This window comes from Diaphorina citri, unplaced genomic scaffold (assembly GCF_000475195.1).
Source record: "Diaphorina citri unplaced genomic scaffold, Diaci psyllid genome assembly version 1.1 scaffold1344, whole genome shotgun sequence".
Classification (NCBI taxonomy): Eukaryota; Metazoa; Arthropoda; class Insecta; order Hemiptera; family Psyllidae; genus Diaphorina; species Diaphorina citri.
Window position 1 is genome coordinate 41,837 of NW_007378772.1, and position 20,737 is coordinate 62,573.

Genomic DNA, 20,737 nt, shown 5'->3' on the forward strand with positions numbered 1-20,737 from the left:
ACCCTAAATTATGAATCACCAAACAGTTAACAGGTGCAAAATAGATGTAAAAATTAGCCTGCCATCAGTCAGCTTAAGGGTAGCGCGTCTGCTTAAAATAATAATAATAATAATTATGTGGGATTTAGGTAGGAAAAAAAATTCAGAGTATGACCTAGATCAAGTCTGGTCTCACTGGAGGACGTAAAACTGAGACAAAACTAGCCCTGTCAAGCCACAGACAATAACACTAGCTCTTTTGAGGGTACCTGAATGGGACTATGGTCAAGTCCGTCTCAGGAAGTAGGGTACAACGAAACTGAGGAGGTTGAAATATACCAGTGAGGGTGCTTCGAGGTTCCATCAAGGCCCGGGGATAGCAGCTTAACTCCAAACTTCGAACTTGGAGATTAGAAACTTAGAAGAGAGAAGAGCCGGGAGGTGCGCGAACGTCAAGAGTTCAAAGCGTACAAAAATAATAAGGTACCTAGTACCTACATAATAGGTAATCAACGTAGGTACCTACATAATAAGTAATCAACGTAGGTACCTACATAATAAGTAATCAACGAAGGTACACCTATGTCTGGAACGTGATTTTATCGTGTTCGATAAAACTCGTTAAAACAGTGCCGTCGAAAAGGGGAGGTATTAAAAAAAAAAAAAAACAAAAAACAAAAAAAAAAAACAACAAAACAAAACAAAAATGTCACTCAGAGGCCCTCTTTCAGATAACCATTTAAAATACATTAGTGGCCAATGGCAGTAAGTGTGATAAAAAAGAAAAAGAAAAATCACCTCTGTGCGCACAGAGGCGCATAATAAAATACCACTTAGCACGCATTCGGTCTGATCGGTCAGAATCCCAGATATTCACCATCGGAATACCAACCACGCGCAACGTTGCTTAACTTCAGTGATCCGTGGGGAATTGGTGTATTCAACGTGCTATCGCCGCTGGCTTTTAGATAAGTGTGTTTTCCTTTAATGAGGAGGAGGAGGAGGAGGAGGAGGAGGAGGTGCATCCAATAGTAGCTGAATATTGTGTAGACATCTGAGTCTAGCTTCAACTCCCTCTCTGGCGTTAGACTCCATGGTACGGAGCTGCTCGTCAGTAAGACTGCTGAAATCCGGAGGAGGGACGGGAGGGGGCACACCTGAAGAGGCGAGAATAGAATAGAATTAGAAGTAGGGAGCAAGAGTTGTGCTGTGACTCCCTGAGGAGCTACTAGACGACGCTTCTTGTGTGGCGTAACTGTGAGAGGAATAAACAAAATAAAAACATTAGTTATTAATCCATAAAATACACGAGACTTTGTTTAGACTGCTGGGGTAGGTAAAGGGACTTTTTAGTCTCATTCGAGCAGGATAAATAAGGTATATTTTATTTATTTTATTTTTTTCTTGTAAGAAGTTTGATAGGGGGAACTGTAACTGCTAAGGTCTTATTGTCCCGAAATCGAAGAGAGAAGAAAGCCAGGATAAAATCCGCCCCGGGCGGGAATCGAACCCACGGCCTAGCGCTCACAAGGCAGACGAGCTGCTAACTAGGCTGGCTAGACAATTGATTTACTTACTGAACAACTTTAATTGGTTTAAAGTAAAGTAAGTAGGTACTTACTGAAGTTGAGGTTCCGTGGTAAGATCTGGTCCATGTTGATAATGTGCTGCAGCCGGTGCAGTGCCGCCATCTTGTTCCGCAGAAGTAGAGGAGGGGGGAGGTGAGGTCATGCTGTTGGCAACACTGTAACAAAGATTATGTACAAAATTAAAATCAGATAAAAATAAAAACAATATTTCTACCAAGACAATTTCAATAAGAAGGCTCCCAAAGTCTCTGAAATTACAGAAATAGTGTAGAAATTATTAACAAAGAACTGGAATTGAAAATCTAGTTTTCTTTTCTCCTTGAATTTTTGGTTCGGTACTTGTTTAGATCAGCCCCAGAGAAGAAGGTTTTCAATGAGAAGGCTCCCAAAGTCTCTGAAATTACAGAAATAGTGTACAAATTATTAACAAAGAACTGGAATTGAAAATCTAGTTTTCTTTTCTCCTTGAATTTTTGGTTCGGTACTTGTTTAGATCAGCCCCAGACTTACCTTTTTTTGATGCTGACCTTCGGTTTTGGTGCAAATTTGTTACGATGCCCTTTAAGGAGCACGGTAGCTCTCCGCCCCGCCAAGTCAAGAAAGTTTGACATTATACTTACTTAACATTAGCAGCAGCTACACTGTACTGTTGTAGCATAAGCGTAGCAGCATCCAATAGTAGCTGAATATTATGCAGACATCTGAGTCTAGCTTCAACTCCCTCTCTGGCGTTAGACTCCATGGTACGTAGCTGCTCGTCAGTAAGACTGCTGAAATCCGGAGGAGGGACGGGAGGGGGCACACCTGAAGAGGCGAGAATAGAATAGAATTAGAAGTGGTCTGATAGAGGGAACTGTACCAACGGACGTATTATCGTCCCGAAATCGAAGAGAAAAGGAAGACAGGATAGGAGAAGGCCAGCCGTTCCGAGAACGAACATTATCCCATCAGGATAAAATCCGCCCCGGGCGGGAATCGAACCGATCGAGTCAATTTCAATATCTCGCATTTAAAACTTCTCAAGCTCCATAGACGGCGCGAACGACACGCAAGTGTTAAAGCGCCTAAGGGAAAAAAAAAGGTCCATAGAATCTGGCCCCTATAAGGTACCCTTACTAACAAGAATGAATCAACTCGAATCCAATTTGTAGTCGAATGAGTGTTTGAAATGGAGGAGAAAGACGAAGGTAAGGGAGAGAAAGAGGAAGACGAGAAGGAGGAGGAGGAAATGGAAGGAGTAGGTGGAGTGCGAGGAGGAGAAATAGGAAGAATAAGAGGATAAGGAAAAGAAAGAAGAATTATATTCTTAGTTAATTGAGTCACTGTACTCACTGTCGTTAAAAATTTCACTCAGAGGCCCTTTTTCAGATAACCATTTAAAATACATAAGTGGCCAATGGCAGCAAGTGTGATAAAAAAATCACCTCTGTGCGCACAGAGGCGCATAATAAAATACCACTTAGCACGCATTCGGTCTGATCGGTCAGAATCCAAGATGTTCACCATCGGAATACCAACCACGCGCAACGTTGCTTAACTTCAGTGATCCGTGGGGAATTGGTGTATTTAACGTGCTATCGCCGCTGGCTTTTAGATCAATGTGTTTTCCTTTAATGAGGAGGAGGAGGAGAAGGAGGAGGAGGAGGAGAAGGAGGAGGAGGAGGAGAAGGAGGAGGAGGAGGAGGAGGAAGAAAATATTTATATATTATTTCACTCAAAATACAGATTTATCTATTATTCTCTTCATCCAGAGGTTAGAGGTAAAAGAAAATCCAAGTTTTATCAGTAGGTATCTACCTACAGTATACGGTCAGCACAGAGGTAGGTAGCTTTACCTATTAGAGCTAATCTTTATTTATGAGCTCACGGTACCAGCAAAAACCCCTAGTAGATTATCCTTAACCCTTGTGTTACCAGCGGGGTGAAAAGTGTCCACCTTTTGAAAAAGAGTGTTTCCAAAGAATTCAGACAGAAACTACATCAATCGATAAATTAAAATTGGACCAGTACCTAACCTGAGAAGATTAGAGGAGGAACATACATAATATTTAGTACCTACACCAAGAAAAAAAGAGTAGTGATAGGGTGCCACAAAATAAATTAGTGTGGAAGAACTCTATTATTGGGTTACTCGTACTTCCCGCCTTCTGCTGATTTAGGTTGTGTAATGCTATAGTGTCGAACTCCCCGATGTAGAATTCAATATTAGAGTTCCAGAACCCAGTCACTCGATTGGGCTTCTGGCACCCTATTAGTTTTTTCTCCGTGTGGGTGTCATTTCTTCCCGGGACCTTCAAGGAAGCGCGTTACCACAGGGCTAAAGTAAGTTATTAAACAAGTTTAAGGATGTTAAGGTTAATTCTCTCCCCTCCCAAGGTGGACGCTTTTCTGGTAAACAGGAGGGCGTGGGTTCGATTCCAGCCGAGTGAGGAAGTATGAAATTTCGTCCTCAATATGAAATTTCTTCCTAATATTAGGAGATCACATTTTTTTTTTAAAGAGGTTTGACAGAGGGAACTGTAACTGCTATGGTCTTATCGTCCCGAAATCGAAGAGACCTTCTCTAAGACAGGATAGGAGAAAGCCAGCCGTTCCGAGAACGAACATTATCCCATCAGGATAAAATCCGCCCCGGGCGGGAATCGAACCCGCGGCCTAGCGCTTACAGGGCAGACGCACTACCAACTAAGCAAACTGGCCTAGTATGAGTTTTCTTCTTAAATTTCACTCAAAAGATATGTACCTCGGATATCAATTAAACTACATAGGTAGGTAGGTTATAGGTATTAGATATTAGCGAGTTTTTGCAACCAAAATCAGCGTTCCGTTAACTAAACTAGGTGCTTAACGTTATTTGACAAAATTCTGCACATGCGCAGAAACGAGTTTTCGACAAATAACGTTAAAAAGTTCAATTAACGGGACGCTAATTTTGGTTGCAAAAACTCTCTATTATTTCTTAATGCAGTGCAGCGTTTTACCAGCTTCTTCTAAAGAGTTAGATTATAAATATCGAGCGTTTCAAGGACTCACATTGAAAGTGTTTTCTTACGAGCCCGAAGGCAGTGTTCAAACTTTTCAATATCTTCGAACATGGAGATTAGAAACTTGGAAGAGAGAAGAGCCGGGAGGTGCGCGCACGTCAAGAGTTCAAAGCGTACAAAAATAATAGGTAGGTACCTACATAATAGGTAATCAACGTAGGTACCTACATAATAAGTAATCAACGAAGGTACCTATGTCTGGAACGTGATTTTATCGTGTTCGATATAACTCGTTAAAACAGTGCCGTCGAAAAGGGGAGGCATTAAAACAAAAAATAATAATAATAAAATAAAAATAAAAATTTCACTCAGAGGCCCTTTTTCAGATAACCATTTAAAATACATAAGTGGCCAATGGCAGCAAGTGTGATAAAAAAATCACCTCTGTGCGCACAGAGGCGCATAATAAAATACCACTTAGCACGCATTCGGTCTGATCGGTCAGAATCCAAGATGTTCACCATCGGAATACCAACCACGCGCAACGTTGCTTAACTTCAGTGATCCGTGGGGAATTGGTGTATTTAACGTGCTATCGCCGCTGGCTTTTAGATCAATGTGTTTTCCTTTAATGAGGAGGAGGAGGAGAAGGAGGAGGAGGAGGAGAAGGAGGAGGAGGAGGAGAAGGAGGAGGAGGAGGAGGAGGAAGAAAATATTTATATATTATTTCACTCAAAATACAGATTTATCTATTATTCTCTTCATCCAGAGGTTAGAGGTAAAAGAAAATCCAAGTTTTATCAGTAGGTATCTACCTACAGTATACGGTCAGCACAGAGGTAGGTAGCTTTACCTATTAGAGCTAATCTTTATTTATGAGCTCACGGTACCAGCAAAAACCCCTAGTAGATTATCCTTAACCCTTGTGTTACCAGCGGGGTGAAAAGTGTCCACCTTTTGAAAAAGAGTGTTTCCAAAGAATTCAGACAGAAACTACATCAATCGATAAATTAAAATTGGACCAGTACCTAACCTGAGAAGATTAGAGGAGGAACATACATAATATTTAGTACCTACACCAAGAAAAAAAGAGTAGTGATAGGGTGCCACAAAATAAATTAGTGTGGAAGAACTCTATTATTGGGTTACTCGTACTTCCCGCCTTCTGCTGATTTAGGTTGTGTAATGCTATAGTGTCGAACTCCCCGATGTAGAATTCAATATTAGAGTTCCAGAACCCAGTCACTCGATTGGGCTTCTGGCACCCTATTAGTTTTTTCTCCGTGTGGGTGTCATTTCTTCCCGGGACCTTCAAGGAAGCGCGTTACCACAGGGCTAAAGTAAGTTATTAAACAAGTTTAAGGATGTTAAGGTTAATTCTCTCCCCTCCCAAGGTGTAGATAGGTACTACCTATTAGGTAAAAAAATAAACAATGTTTATGAATAAATGAAACCAAGAAGAGAGAGAGAGAGAAGGGTCGTACTTGCGCCCTATGGGTTTCGTGGGTGGAAATGTAGAGTAAAAGAGAGAAGGAAGGAGAGAGAGTTCGAGAGAAAGCAGGGAGGGAGGGAGAGAAAGATACCGATATTTTTCTAAAAAGAAAAGGGTTGTTTAAAGAAACAATTTATTTGTAGTATTTTAAAGGAGATAGCTCTTTACCTCTGTATTTTATTCAACCTCAACCTAAAACCACCAAATCAGTGAAGTGGGCATAAATTGAGTTAAAAAAAAAAAAAAAAAAAAAAAAAAAAAAAAAAAAAAAAAACAAAAGTTGGAGTATTTCTAGCCTCAACAACCATGGTTGTTCATTGTTCTTTGCTACTAAAAGGCGGTAGGTACCCTGAAAAATAGGTTTTTTAATATCTAGGTACAATGGTACATGGGTACTTCAATAATTATAGTTCATTGGCAAAGTGGGTTCTTTGATCCTGAACCCAAACAAAAACAATCCATTTCCATGCAATCTACTCTCAATATTGATTTAAATTTGTTTACAAAGTAACACAAACACTTGAAAAAATATTTGACAGTGTATAAACAATGACTTTCTCATTATTTTTGCACTTGTAAGCCTGCTGTCCACATTTTGTAAACAATAGTATCTTAAGAATTGGACCCCAACTTTCGACCCTCAAAAGAACCCTCTCCCCTCCAAAAAGAGCTTCCTCAGAGGCCGAGCCTGAATTCGACACTGTTCATCAGGTGGGGGTACTTATCATCTTCATATTTATCTTGTCAAAAAAAAAAGAAGTTATTCGTACTTTTATTGTCCGAAAGTTTTTCCTTCGAACCAAGTTTTTTTTTTCCTTATGAGAAATGTTATTAGCTTTTACCTCAAACTGATGAGGGGGAATCGGAATGGATCTTGTTTCTTTTTCTCCTTCTTCCAGAAAGAAAGTATAAATCTTTTCAATTTTCAGGGAGCTTTGCTTTATGGGACTTTGTCAAAGTTGGACGGCAATGCGGATAAGATGTAGATAATACTTTCAAATAGACCATTGAGACTCAAAGGAGCTTTGTGCTAAAGACGTCTAAGTTGCTAAACGGTATATTAGGGGGTGAGGGGTACTTACTATAAGATAAGCTAAGTCCATTTTATTGCTGTTCATTTTGTCATTGTAGATATGATTTAGTGGCTACCTTCTATCCTGCTTCAAAAGGGGCTAAATAGAGGGAACTGTAAAAGCAAAAGTCTTTATGTCTTATCTTGATTTTTTTTTTTTTTTAATTAAAGAGGTTTGACAGAGGGAACTGTAACTGCTATGGTCTTATTGTCCCGAAATCGAAGAGAGAAGAAAGACAGGACAGGAGAAAGCTAGCCGTTCCGAGAACGAACATTATCCCATCAGGATAAAATCACTTTCGGGACGATAAGACCTTAGCAGTTACAGTTCCCTCTGTCAAACCTCTTCAAAAAAAAAAAAAGTTCGCCATGAATGATTTTGTGGTCCAGTGTACTACACTATAGTTATAGTAGACTACAGAAGTTGTGGAAATATAAAACATATATGGTGGATTTCACCAACACAAACAATATGGTTCGTCAGACTAATCGACCGTTAGTGATTATGCGCCATTTTTTCAAAATTCTGTTCAGGGGCCCGTTTCAATCTTTCGACACACTGGTCGCTGAAAACTTCTGCAGCCGTCTCAGCCTTATTTCTCTCTGCTCTTCCGTTTCGGAACTAGGGCCCCCGTTCGACAGGGATGGGCCCGCGGTCTGACCGTTCGAAAGTTGCGGGTTCGATTCGCCTTCGGGCGGGGGAGTACTTTGGCGTGAGGAGGGATCTCCTGAAGTGTTTGCCGAGGGAGCATGAGTTGTGCTGCGACTCCCTGAGGAGCTACTAGACGACGCTTCTTGTGTGGCGTAACTGTGAGAGGAATAAACAAAATAAAAACATTAGTTATTACTCCATAAAATACACGAGACTTTGTTTAGACTGCTGGGGTAGGTAAAGGGACTTTTTAGTCTCATTAGAGCAGGATAAATAAAGTATATTTTATTTTTTTCTTGTAAGAGGTTTGAAATTGTCCCGAAATCGAAGAGAGAAGAAAGCCAGGATAAAATCCGCCCCGGGCGGGAATCGAACCCACGGCCTAGCGCTCACAAGGCAGTACTCAAAATACAGATTTATCTATTATTCTCTTCATCCAGAGGTTAGAGGTAAAAGAACATCCAAGTTTTATCAGTAGGTATCTACCTAACTACTACCACAGTATATGGTCAGCACAGAGGTAGGTAGCTTTACCTATTAGAGCTAATCTTTATTTATGAGCTCACGGTACCAGCAAAACCCCCTAGTAGATTATCCTTAACCCTTGTGTTACCAGCGGGGTGAAAAGTGTCCACCTTTTGAAAAAGAATGTTTCCAGAATAGATGTAAAATACAACATCTGATTGATGAAATTAAAATTGGACTAGCAAACCCAGGAGCTTCGAGAAGGAATATAATATTTAGTACACTGAAAAAAAAAAAAAAAAAAAAAAAAAAAAAAAAAAGATAGGGGGCCAAAAATTAGGGGGGAAGAACTTTTTTTTAAAAAAAAAAAAAAAAAAAAAAAGTGATAGGGTGCCACAAATTAGGGTGGAAGAACTCTATTATTGGGTTACTTTCCCTCATTTAGAGTATTGGAATGCTATATTATAGTGTCGAACTTCCCGATACAGAGTTCAATATTAGAGTTCCGGCACCCAGTCATTCGTTTGGGCTTCCGGCACCCTAGTTTTTTCTCAGTGTGGGTGTCATTTTTTTTTCGACGGTGGGCTTCGAACCCGGGAACTTCAAGGAAGCGCGTTACCACAGGGCTAAAGTAAGTTATTAAACAAGTTTAAGGATGTTAAGGTTAATTCTCTCCCCTCCCAAGGTGTAGATAGGTACTACCTATTAGGTAAAAAAATAAACAATGTTTATGAATAAATGAAACCAAGAAGAGAGAGAGAGAGAAGGGTCGTACTTGCGCCCTATGGGTTTCGTGGGTGGAAATGTAGAGTAAAAGAGAGAAGGAAGGAGAGAGAGTTCGAGAGAAAGCAGGGAGGGAGGGAGAGAAAGATAGAGAGAAGGGTCGTACTTGCGCCCTGTGGGTTTCGTGGGTGGAAATGTAGAGTAAAAGAGAGAAGGAAGGAGAGAGAGTTCGAGAGAAAGCAGGGAGGGAGGGAGAGAAAGATACCGATATTTTTCTAAAAAGAAAAGGGTTGTTTAAAGAAACAATTTATTTGTAGTATTTTAAAGGAGATAGCTCTTTACCTCTGTATTTTATTCAACCTCAACCTAAAACCACCAAATCAGTGAAGTGGGCATAAATTGAGTTAAAAAAAAAAAAAAAAAAAAAAAAAAAAAAAAAAAAAAAAAGGGGTCAGTCCCAGTACCATTTTGTGTATAAAAGTAAGTACATTAAGCAGGATATTGAGTATCCCTGACATTGAGAATACCAAGACAATTCAACATATCTACAATATGTGTTCTGTAAGGGGCTCCTGTTACAATTCAAATGGCAGATTTCACCAACACCAACATTATAGACATTTGTTTTGCAGAATCTGCAGTTCATCGATTTGAGTCTTGTTAAATAGAAATATCCCACTTTCTAGTATACATATTCAAAATTTGGTGTAAAACTCATATGGCTTTGTCCAGACTCACACCCAGGTATTTGCATGTTGATACCTATTCTAAAATTTCAGATCCCATTTTTACGGATAGATTCAGGGACAGAATTTGGTTTCTAGCACTTTTTAATCAATCTCTCCTCTTTCTTTGTATCGGTACCACTGATGCTCATTTCTCTGGAAATCTTCAAGGTACTCAATGGCCTCAATTTCAGAATCAAAGTTTTCAGCCATTGTAGGTAATTAAACAGTATTGAAAATCAGCTTAGATCAAAGTCTTCAAATTAAAAAACAGCAAAACGCTTTCTTTCAGAAAATAGAAAAAGAAACTATTAAAAAAAGCAATAAGCAAAACACTTTCTTTCAGAAAATAGAAAATCTGGAAATTTTGAAAAACTGAAAAAAAATCCCAAAAAAAGTAAACAAACACAAAAAATCATCCGTTAGGACATCTTATGAGAGAATTTCCTATCATTAAATTATTAGGGTGAATTGATGGGAGAAATGTCTTAACGGAGGTTGGTGAAATGCAATTTTCAACTTTAATTCCCCATCAGTGCTTAATGATTCAATTAAGGCTTGATTGAAGTTTGGTGAAATCGGCTAATACTCTCGTAGTCTACAAGCGAAAAATAATAAAAGTAATTAGTAATAAAATTTCTATATTAATAGGAGAAAGAGAAAGGACAAGGACTCTGATTGTTACAATTTCCCTCAGTAAATAACTTTCAACAATAATAATTAAAAGAGAGAGAGAGAGAGAGAGAGAGAGAGAGGAGAGGAGAGGAGAGAGAAAGAGGGGAGGAGAGAGGAAGGGTGAGCGATACATAGAACCTCAGGCGATTATAAAAAATAATGAGAGAGAGAGAGAGAGAGAGAGAGCGTGAGAGCAGATAAATGGTGAGAGAAAGAGGAATAGAGAAATTGAGAGAGAGATGGAAATTGGAATGGAGAGAAAGAGAGAGAGAGAGGACGTAGATTATTACTCTCTCTGTACTCTCATGAATTATTTTACTGTCATAAAAACTTTTTAAAGTCTCTCTCTCCCTTCCTCTATCGTAGGGTAGCATCTCTCCCTCTTTCTCTACCTCTATTGTAGGGTACCAACATCTCTATTTAAGCCCTTACTTCTCTCTCTCTCTCACCAACAAGTTGGGATAATTGTCCTCGTAATATTAATACCAATAGAGAGGTAGAGGGAGACAGAGAGAGAAGTGGGTATCACACTAGGTTTTCGTTCCAGATGGGTTCGAGTAGCTACGTTAAATGAGTAGCGACCAGTGGCGGCTTAGCAGTGAAATAATATTCGTGCTTATTTATACTGCTCGCATAGGACTGAAAAGTCCGTTTACTCCAGCAGTAGGCTCCTAGTATTATTGTGGTCAAATTCTCAAATTATATTGAGAATATAATATTCCATACCTCGGGTGGGATTGAACCCACGCCCTCCTGTTCACCAGGCGAGCGTCTCGACCACACCAAGGCAGAGCAATAATAATAATAATAAGCATTCAAAACTGCCTTCTTTACAATACGAAAAAATCGCGTTTAAAGTCGTCCACAGTCTCATGGTAACATGTCTATCGATGAAAATATGCCAAAAGCAGAGTAAAAACTAAAAACTCAATGACTCTCGTGAGAAAGGTCCATACAATCAAAATTTAAATAAATAGTGCTTATTTATACTGCTCGCATAGAAAAGCAGTAGGCTACTACTATTATTGTGGTCAAATTCTCAAATTATATTGAGAATAAAATTCCATACCTCGGGTGGGATTGAACCCACGCCCTCCTGTTCACCAGGCGAGCGTCTCGAGCACACCACCGAGGCAGAGCAGTAATAATAATAATAAACATTCGAAAATGCCTTCTTTACACTACGAAAAAATCGCGTTTAAAGTCATCCGCAGTCTCTTGTTTATCGATGAAAATATGCCAAAAGCAGAGTAAAAACTAAAAACTCAATGATTCTCGTGAGAAAGGTCCATACAATCAAAATTTAAATAAATTACAATATGTATTTTATAATAAATAAAATTAATAAAGGCTAGTTTCTTATTCACAATAGGGAGGGGGGGTGCAGTGCGTACATTAGCATGTACAATGTACATAGACGTGCGCATGCGCGGGGAATTCACAAATTTCACAGATTCCAATATAATCTATTCACACATTTGTACAAATCAGTAATTCAGTAGAGAATACTCGTCTTTGGAGACCCTAGCATTCGTTAGAGAAGGTAAAGCTGTATTTTATTATGTGACTTATTTTTTATTCAACAATATTCAACCAAAGAGATTCCGCTTTGGACGTCCACATTTGCTGCCACAACAGGCCGCTTATGTATTTTCAATAGTTATCAGAAAGAGGACCTCTGAGTGAAATTTTGCTATTTTTTTATGAAAAAATTCCAAGAATTAAAGAGTTTGTCTCTCATGGTAAGCTGCACCGATGTAGCGAGGAACCAAGCAAGACCGAGGTATCTTGCTATTGGAAAAAACCAACTCTTTCCAAAGTTGGAACATTAGAGCTGTCATATATTATGGTAAATTTCATACCTATTATAAATCTGTGATAACTAATTTAGTGTTTTAATGTCTTTTAAATGTTCCTTAAATAAAGTGCTTCTGTTTTATGTTAAACTAAAATACAGTGTCTGTCTCACTCATTTGTAGGAACATAACAAGAGCCATATGAAGTGGCCTCACAGCCATCTTCATCAACAGCTGCTGATGGTGATGCCTTCTTCAATTCCATTGTGAATAAATTGAAAAATTTGAAGGTAGGAAATCAAATTACACCTTACCTTGTACCACCTACCAAGTCTACTCTGGAAGATTTAATGTTACATAAAGCATTGCACAAATTTAAAGAACAAAATGGGTTTGAAGACCCAGAACTGTTCATTTCTTTTCTCAGCAGTATGATGAGTACAGCTGAATGTGCTATTTTTTTTTTATTTATTTATTTAATTTGTCTCTTATATTTCCGTTTTGTATGTAAGTACATTTAAACATTCAAGCCAAAAATTGCACTATGACATTTTTTTTTTAATGACTTTTCTCTTTTGTATAAAACCACTCTTTAGTCATTGAAACTCTTTCTGTGTAAATTGATTTTTTAAATATAAATTTATATTGTTGTATCACTTTTTGTGACATTACAACTTAGAACACTATTGTAAAATTGTTCTTTCTGCTTAGCCTAGACCTAGAGTTATGGGGAGTAAAGTTCAGAAATAAATATACCAAGATTATATTTTATTTGAATTTATTTATTTTTAGAAATATTTTACATACAAAAACATCTCCTAGGCTAATTTTAACCTCTGGGGATTGTGGTTAAAAAATCAGTCTTGAGAGACATATTATAATTAGGTACTTGTTTCTCACAAAATATTCAATATAACATAGACAGTTCTAGGGGGTACATTAAACAAGGAGAAGACCAGCTAACCCTAAGCAGCCTAGCTAGCAGTTTTTTTTTAAAGGATGAATGGCTTTAAATAGCAAGCCCAAGTCCTCACAATGGTTGATTGCATATACTAATATGTGGTTCAAAACAAGCTGGGTAAACCTGGCTGAAAAGTTTTTATTTTTTTTTTTTTTTTTTTTTTTTTTTGACGGGGGGAAGTAGTTTTGTCAGTTTTACTTTCAACCTATGATGGTTATCTCACTGTGGGGGTTTTGGTTCAGTGTTTTGTTCATATTTTGGTTTCTTCTAACATGATCAGCTCACTTACTTGGTCTACTTATTTTGATTTCAGATGGAGAGAAGTCCCATGATATCATACATATTTCATATCAGAATTATTGGTAAGTGAATCAGGAATTTATCAGCTTTACAAGTGCGATTTTCCACTCTGGATGGTTTCTAAGAGACAATCCCCCCCCAAAGCATTAGGTTGTTACCAGCTATCAAAATTGCATTTTCTCAAACCTCTAGATTTGTTATCAACTAACAAATTTATTTCTATTTTCCAGTGTTACTCACTGTTCTAGGCCTCCTAGATCTTTACTTTGTAGTGGGTGCCTACCAGACCACCGTCACCAAGGGAGCCTCTGTTATGATAGTGTTTGGTTTTGAGTATGCCATCCTGCTGACTGTGTGTGTTAATATACTTATCAAATATGCCCTTCACACCATTGACCTCAACAGAGAAATCTTCTGGGAGAGCAAGGCTGTGTTCTTCCTCTATATGGAACTGGTTATGAGTAAGTATTACTGTGTATTGATATCTCTTTATTATGGGTTTGATGTCACTATATAACTGCTGGGATTTTTAGTGATGGGGTTTCACCTCCCAAATGGAGCAACTAGGTATAGGTACCTACCCTCAGTCCCACACCCACTATTTTAACCTCACCTAGCCTGAGTAAGGCTGGTAATAACCAGCAACACACACAATTGTACAAGTGGCCACCCATTCAGAAACTAACCTAACTCAATATTGTGCAACAATTGTAACATCCTTGATCCATTTTATTTTATGTATTTATTTTCCAAGCTTCAAGTTAAATGCAAATGGGTCATTCATTATTAAGAAAAATAATTATTTAAAAAGGAATCCTCACAAATTAAAATGTAAAAAACAATTGAGATTGGACATTCAACTAAGAAAGTTTGGCGAGCTTTCGAGAATACTCAGATTCACATCATCAGACCAAAATATGCGAGAGAGATGTTTACTCTACGAGCGCTGGAGTGGAAGTTTTATCAAAGATTTTGATCATCAGCTGATAGTCAAATGTTTAACAATGACCTCCATGTTAAATATCATTTCGAGGTGTTTTATCGAGTTAGTTCCAACTTTTTCCGCCGATACCTCGTTGTTAAGGCGCTAGTGTTCCTCTGATCAAGTTATTAATTATAAACTCATATTCTTCACCCCTGTTCATAGGTTTCGTGAAAGTGATCATGTACATCGTATTCGTCCTGATCATGATGCGTGTCTACACGCTACCCCTGTTCGCATTCCGACCGATGTACTATGCGGCCCGCTCATTCCGCAAGGCACTCAAAGATGTGAACAAGTTATTAATTATGAACGCATATTCTTCACCCCTGTTCATAGGTTTCGTGAAAGTGATCATGTACATCGTATTCGTCCTGATTATGATGCGTGTCTACACGCTACCCCTGTTCGCATTCCGACCGATGTACTATGCGGCCCGCTCATTCCGCAAGGCACTCAAAGATGTGATCAACTCGCGTCGCGCTATTCATCATCTGAACAATAGCTTCCCCGATGCGACCAGTGACGAGTTGACCGAAGCGGACAATGTGTGCATCATATGTCGCGAGGAAATGCAGTCAGGTGAGATTAATTTGTGTTTAGAAATACTGAGTTTAAACTTAGTTTTATTCTTGGAGTCTTGAATGAAGCAATCTGGTTGGTTGAATTCAATTTTCAATTTTTTTAGCCAACCAGATTGCTTCATCCTGTAGGTAAATGAGAAAAAAGTTAAACTTAAAAAACTTATTCCAAGCCATCCTAGTTATCTGGGAAGATAGCGCGCCTACTTTATAAGCGCTAGGTTGTGGGTTCGATTTACACCCGGGGTGAACTTTATCATAAACAAGTAAAGTTCGTTTTTAGAACGGCTGGCTTTCTGCTATTTGTCTTCCTTCTCTCTTCGACTTCGGGATGATAGGACCTCCGTTTTTATAGTATTCTTTATCAAAAGTTTTCACGGCGTTAAAGATAAAATCCCCTTTTTTTCAGCCTCCAAGAAGTTGCCGTGCAATCACATCTTTCACACCTCGTGTCTCCGCTCCTGGTTTCAACGTCACCAGACCTGCCCCACTGAATGACCCCTTTGCATTTAACTTGAAGCTTGGAAAATAAATACATAAAATAAAATGGATCAAAGATGTTACAATTGTTGCACAATATTGAGTTAGGTTAGTTTCTGAATGGGTGGCCACTTGTACCATTGTGTGTGTTGCTGGTTATTACCAGCCTTACTCAGGCTAGGTGAGGTTAAAATAGTGGGTGTGGGACTGAGGGTAGGTATCTATACCTAGTTGCTCCATTTGGGAGGTGAAACCCCATCACTAAAAATCTCAGCAGTTATATAGTGACATCAAACCCATAATAAAGAGATATCAATACACAGTAATACTTACTCATAACCAGTTCCATATAGAGGAAGAACACAGCCTTGCTCTCCCAGAAGATTTCTCTGTTGAGGTCAATGGTGTGAAGGGCATATTTGATAAGTATATTAACACACACAGTCAGCAGGATGGCATACTCAAAACCAAACACTATCATAACAGAGGCTCCCTTGGTGACGGTGGTCTGGTAGGCACCCACTACGAAGTAAAGATCTAGGAGGCCTAGAACAGTGAGTAACACTGGAAAATAGAAATAAATTTGTTAGTTGATAACAAATCTAGAGGTTTGAGAAAATGCAATTTTGATAGCTGGTAACAACCTAATGCTTTGGGGGGGGATTGTCTCTTAGAAACCATCCAGAGTGGAAAATCGCACTTGTAAAGCTGATAAATTCCTGATTCACTTACCAATAATTCTGATATGAAATATGTATGATATCATGGGACTTCTCTCCATCTGAAATCAAAATAAGTAGACCAACAAAACAACATCACAGGACCTCCTCCCTCTCCAGTTATCCCACTTGTGTCTCTTCTCAAACTAAACGATGTACCAATAGAAACCACATGTGTTCTGAATGAAAATGAGGCGTGTCAGGAATGTCAGGGTGCTGATTTCAGTACTGTCGAGTTATATCAGGGACCAGAAAATAACAGAAGTATGGATCTTGAATATCCCGATATAAATGAAAATAATGTGACATCAGATTCCATTCAAATAGATCAAACTGTTGTTGGCCCTGATCCAAGAAAAGAACATGTTAAACGAGATCTCTTTGAAACAAAGACCAGTTCAGAGAAAACTGACTTTGGAGACCAGAATGATACAACAGATTCAACCATGAAAACTGCCATTGACAGGATTTTCAAAGAATTAGAAAAGCGCCTGGAATTCATGTTAGTAGAACCTACTCATACTGATCGAATAAACATACAGTCTCCTGATCTATCTGTTGGGAGTGAGAAACCTCCGGAAACTATTCCTGAAAATAAAGAAGCTATATGTCAAGAAGAGCATGTAATGGTTGACAACCGAGAAGACATTGATGTGAATACAAAAGATTCAAACTATGTAGACACACAACGAAATGAGATCGAGCCGTTTGAAAATAAAAACGAAAAACAAGTTGAAAACTCAGAACAAAGTGACTCGAAACCCAGAGAAACTAATGACATGAATAACGATATAAAGAGAAAGGACAGAGAAGAAAATGTCACACCAAAGTTGAAGAAGAACAAGCATAGTTCACAACCAAAGTTATCAAATAGTGATAAAATCCAGTTGACGAAATTGAATGGGAAACAAAAAACAGATGACATAGCAATTTACGAAGTAGAACAGAAACCAACTGAAACAACTTCTCCGGTATGGACGCCAAAACAATCAGAAGAGCAACGAACCAAGTTTTTCAAATGTAAAACAGCTCTAAGTAATGACAATGTCAAACAGAAAATGATTGAAAATTATAAAACACTCAATCCTGTAGTAGTACTGAAAAGAATCGAGATCCCATGTAGACAGAAACCAAAGCCACTCTTGGATAATGAAGTCAATAAACTAGAAAGTGAAGTACATCGGGACCAACAAAATAAACAAGTAGACCAAGTAAGTGAGCTGATGGCTACGGCAACAAATTTATCTAAGTAGGTAATGGTTGTCAATGAAGAGCTCCACTTATTAATTATGTTAGAAGAAACCAAAATATGAACAAAACACTGAACTAAAACCCCCACAGTGAGATAACCATCATAGGTTGAAAGTAAAACTGACAAAACTACTTCCCCCCCTCAAAAAAAAAAAATAAATAAAAAAATAAAATAAAATAAAACTCTCTTGTAAAAAGAAAAGTTACTTACAAAGTCAACCCTGTCCTCTGTTAGCCAATGAAAAGCTTTCAAAAACAACAGCAGGGTAAACAATGCCACAAACTTGGGACTGAAATCATCTTTGAATACTGTGAAGGCAAGGCAAGTTTCTGTTACCGCATACCAGGATCTTTCCATCAAGTGCTGAAAATAATAATCAGAAGTTAGGAAAGTGCATTTCATGAGCAAAGTTATATTGTAGGTGAAAGTAATAATTTCTTTAGACAAAATTAGCCGCTTATGCAGTCCACAGAACACAAGGAAGGGTCTTGTAGTGATGATTCGTTCGATAGCAGTGATTACGATAGTGATAGTAGTTATTATACTTCAGACGAGTACTACACTGATGAAGATGGTAGTACTGTTGAAGAAACGGATGTGGAAGACCATTTTGAGAAACCAATGGAAGATGATATAGGTGAGACACAAAACAACATCACAGGACCTCCTCCCTCTCCAGTTATCCCACTTGTGTCTCTTCTGAAACTAAACGATGTACCAATAGAAACCACATGTGTTTTGAATGAAAATGAAGCGTGTCAGGAATGTCAGGGTGCTGATTTCAGTACTGTCGAGTTATATCAGAGACCGGAAAATAACAGAAGTATGGATCATGAATATTCCGATATAAATGAAAATAATGTGACATCAGATTCCATTCAAATAGATCAAACTGTTGTTGGCCCTGATCCAAGAAAAGAACATGTTAAACGAGATCTCTTTGAAACAAAGACCAGTTCAGAGAAAACTGACTTTGGAGACCAGAATGATACAACAGATTCAACCATGAAAACTGCCATTGACAGGATTTTCAAAGAATTAGAAAAGCGCCTGGAATTCATGTTAGTAGAACCTACTCATACTGATCGAATAAACATACAGTCTCCTGATCTATCTGTTGGGAGTGAGAAACCTCCGGAAACTATTCCTGAAAATAAAGAAGCTATATGTCAAGAAGAGCATGTAATGGTTGACAACCGAGAAGACATTGATGTGAATACAAAAGATTCAAACTATGTAGACACACAACGAAATGAGATCGAGCCGTTTGAAAATAAAAACGAAAAACAAGTTGAAAACTCAGAACAAAGTGACTCGAAACCCAGAGAAACTAATGACATGAATAACGATATAAAGAGAAAGGACAGAGAAGAAAATGTCACACCAAAGTTGAAGAAGAACAAGCATAGTTCACAACCAAAGTTATCAAATAGTGATAAAATCCAGTTGACGAAATTGAATGGAAAACAAAAAACAGATGACATAGCAATTTACGAAGTAGAACAGAAACCAACTGAAACAACTTCTCCGGTATGGACGCCAAAACAATCAGAAGAGCAACGAACCAAGTTTTTCAAATGTAAAACAGCTCTAAGTAATGACAATGTCAAACAGAAAATGATTGAAAATTATAAAACACTCAATCCTGTAGTAGTACTGAAAAGAATCGAGATCCCATGTAGACAGAAACCAAAGACACTCTTGGATAATGAAGTCAATAAACTAGAAAGTGAAGTACATCGGGACCAACAAAATAAAATTAATGAAAAGAAAAGGCTTGCTGAAAATAGTTGCAACCACGATGAACTTATGAACTCTATTCAGAAGTGTGGAAAGTATTGTTCAAAGCTGCAAATTCTTCTGGCAAAAAAAGCGAAAAGGGTAGGTAGTAACGAATCACATTCGGATAAGCAGAATAAAACTGACCATGAGAAGGGAAACACTCCTACAAATTGTTCATTTTTATTTTGATACAAACCTCAAACTCTGCTGCTCTTAATTGTCCAAAGAAAATCTTCTTCACTAGTTTGCCTGCTAGAATCACCAATATGAGGGCTTGAATGTATATCACCTGAAAAAAGAAAGTGAAATTAAATTTTTTGGATATGGGGTAATTTACAAATAATACAAATCATGTTCATTATTTATCAGATGTGCTTCCTTCAAGAAATAGGTATTCTCATAAAAAAATCTATTGACATGAATTTACCTACCTACATCTCTTGAAACATAATTCAAATTCTGTGTCAAAATATCAATAATGTTTTTTTGAAATTTTGATGTAGGCAAAAGTTAGGTCACAATCAGCCTAACAGTGTTAATTTCTATGATTATAATATTCATCATAATATAAATGTATTCTCATTAATATTTACACAGTATCAGAATCATAATGAGCAGGAAATATGATTTTCATGGCTGACAGGGTTATGGATGAGGTTGTCTAGTGTTTGACAAGGTAACATCAGACTGTTCTAGATGTAAGGTCTTATCAGCTGAACTTTACATTTCTACTGCTGTTGTAACTTTAATCGGAACTAAAGATAGACTTACCGCCATGCTAGAGTTGGACTTGGTGATATAGACAACAGATGGATAAAACTGTTTCTTCTGATAGTAGGCATTTGCCACCACAGCTCCGGTTAAACCGAAACTTATCAGAGGTAGCCCCAGACTTCTCATTTTGATAAGGGGTATTGGTAGAGAACTGAACAAGTAGATACTACTTCACTGAAACACTCCAGATAATCACATATTTCACAGGATCATCCGTCGTTCTTCTTTTTACACCATACTGGAATATGGAGTCTTTGAGATGAGAATAAAACAGGAAAATAGGAAAAACAGATTTTTCGACAAAAATTTTCTTCCCTGATAGAATTTTCCTGATTATTTATTTATTTGAACGGTGTGAAGCTAGCAAAATGGGAAATTTATTTTTGAATGATGTGGTTCTTGTCGACAATATTGCCAACCTAAACTCAAGTTACACACGTCACTGCAATTTTTCTCATTTTACTTTTCGCCTTTACCCAGTCTAAATTAGTCTAAAATCTACTTGTTTTTCTAACAATATACCTACCTTCATAAATTAAAATTACTAGAATGTCCTCATTTGCAAGAGAAACTATAAAAAGAGGTCGTCAGGAAAATTTTTTGCTTCTCACTTTTACAACTTTAGGTTGAACAACTTGATTATTCAAACAATGGCGGGAAAAAACCACCTGTCTTCACAGCATTCAAAATTTTCCGATTTCCCCAACTTTCAGGAAAAGTGCTTACAAGTTACAAGATAAATTAAATTTAATAA

The 20,737-nt window shown here is 37.9% G+C and overlaps 1 protein-coding gene across 1 annotated transcript; it reads right to left on the reverse strand.

The window, feature by feature from the left end:
* Positions 1-1,161: 1,161 nt before the first annotated feature.
* LOC103515445 (E3 ubiquitin-protein ligase synoviolin A-like) lies at positions 1,162-20,324 on the reverse strand. Its single transcript, XM_008480387.2, has 10 exons — positions 19,981-20,324; positions 19,406-19,498; positions 17,638-17,790; positions 16,189-16,237; positions 15,790-16,020; positions 7,824-7,924; positions 3,706-3,859; positions 2,189-2,372; positions 1,601-1,723; positions 1,162-1,234 (listed from the first exon to the last, which is right to left on the reverse strand). Exons 1-10 carry the CDS (start codon positions 20,107-20,109, stop codon positions 1,162-1,164), a joined length of 1,290 nt encoding a protein of 429 aa, XP_008478609.1. The 5' UTR covers positions 20,110-20,324.
* Between the last annotated feature and the right edge of the window lie 413 nt (positions 20,325-20,737).

Coding starts and splice junctions, on each gene's coding strand:
- LOC103515445 (XM_008480387.2), bottom strand. CDS start 20,109: ATGAGAAGTCTGGGGCTACCTCTGATAAGTTTCGGTTTAACCGGAGCT. Junction 16,021..16,188: donor ATTTCATATCAGAATTATTG/GTAAGTGAATCA, acceptor TCTATTTTCCAG/TGTTACTCACTGTTCTAGGC. Junction 1,235..1,600: donor ACCACGGAACCTCAACTTCA/GTAAGTACCTAC, acceptor TTCCTCTCACAG/TTACGCCACACAAGAAGCGT.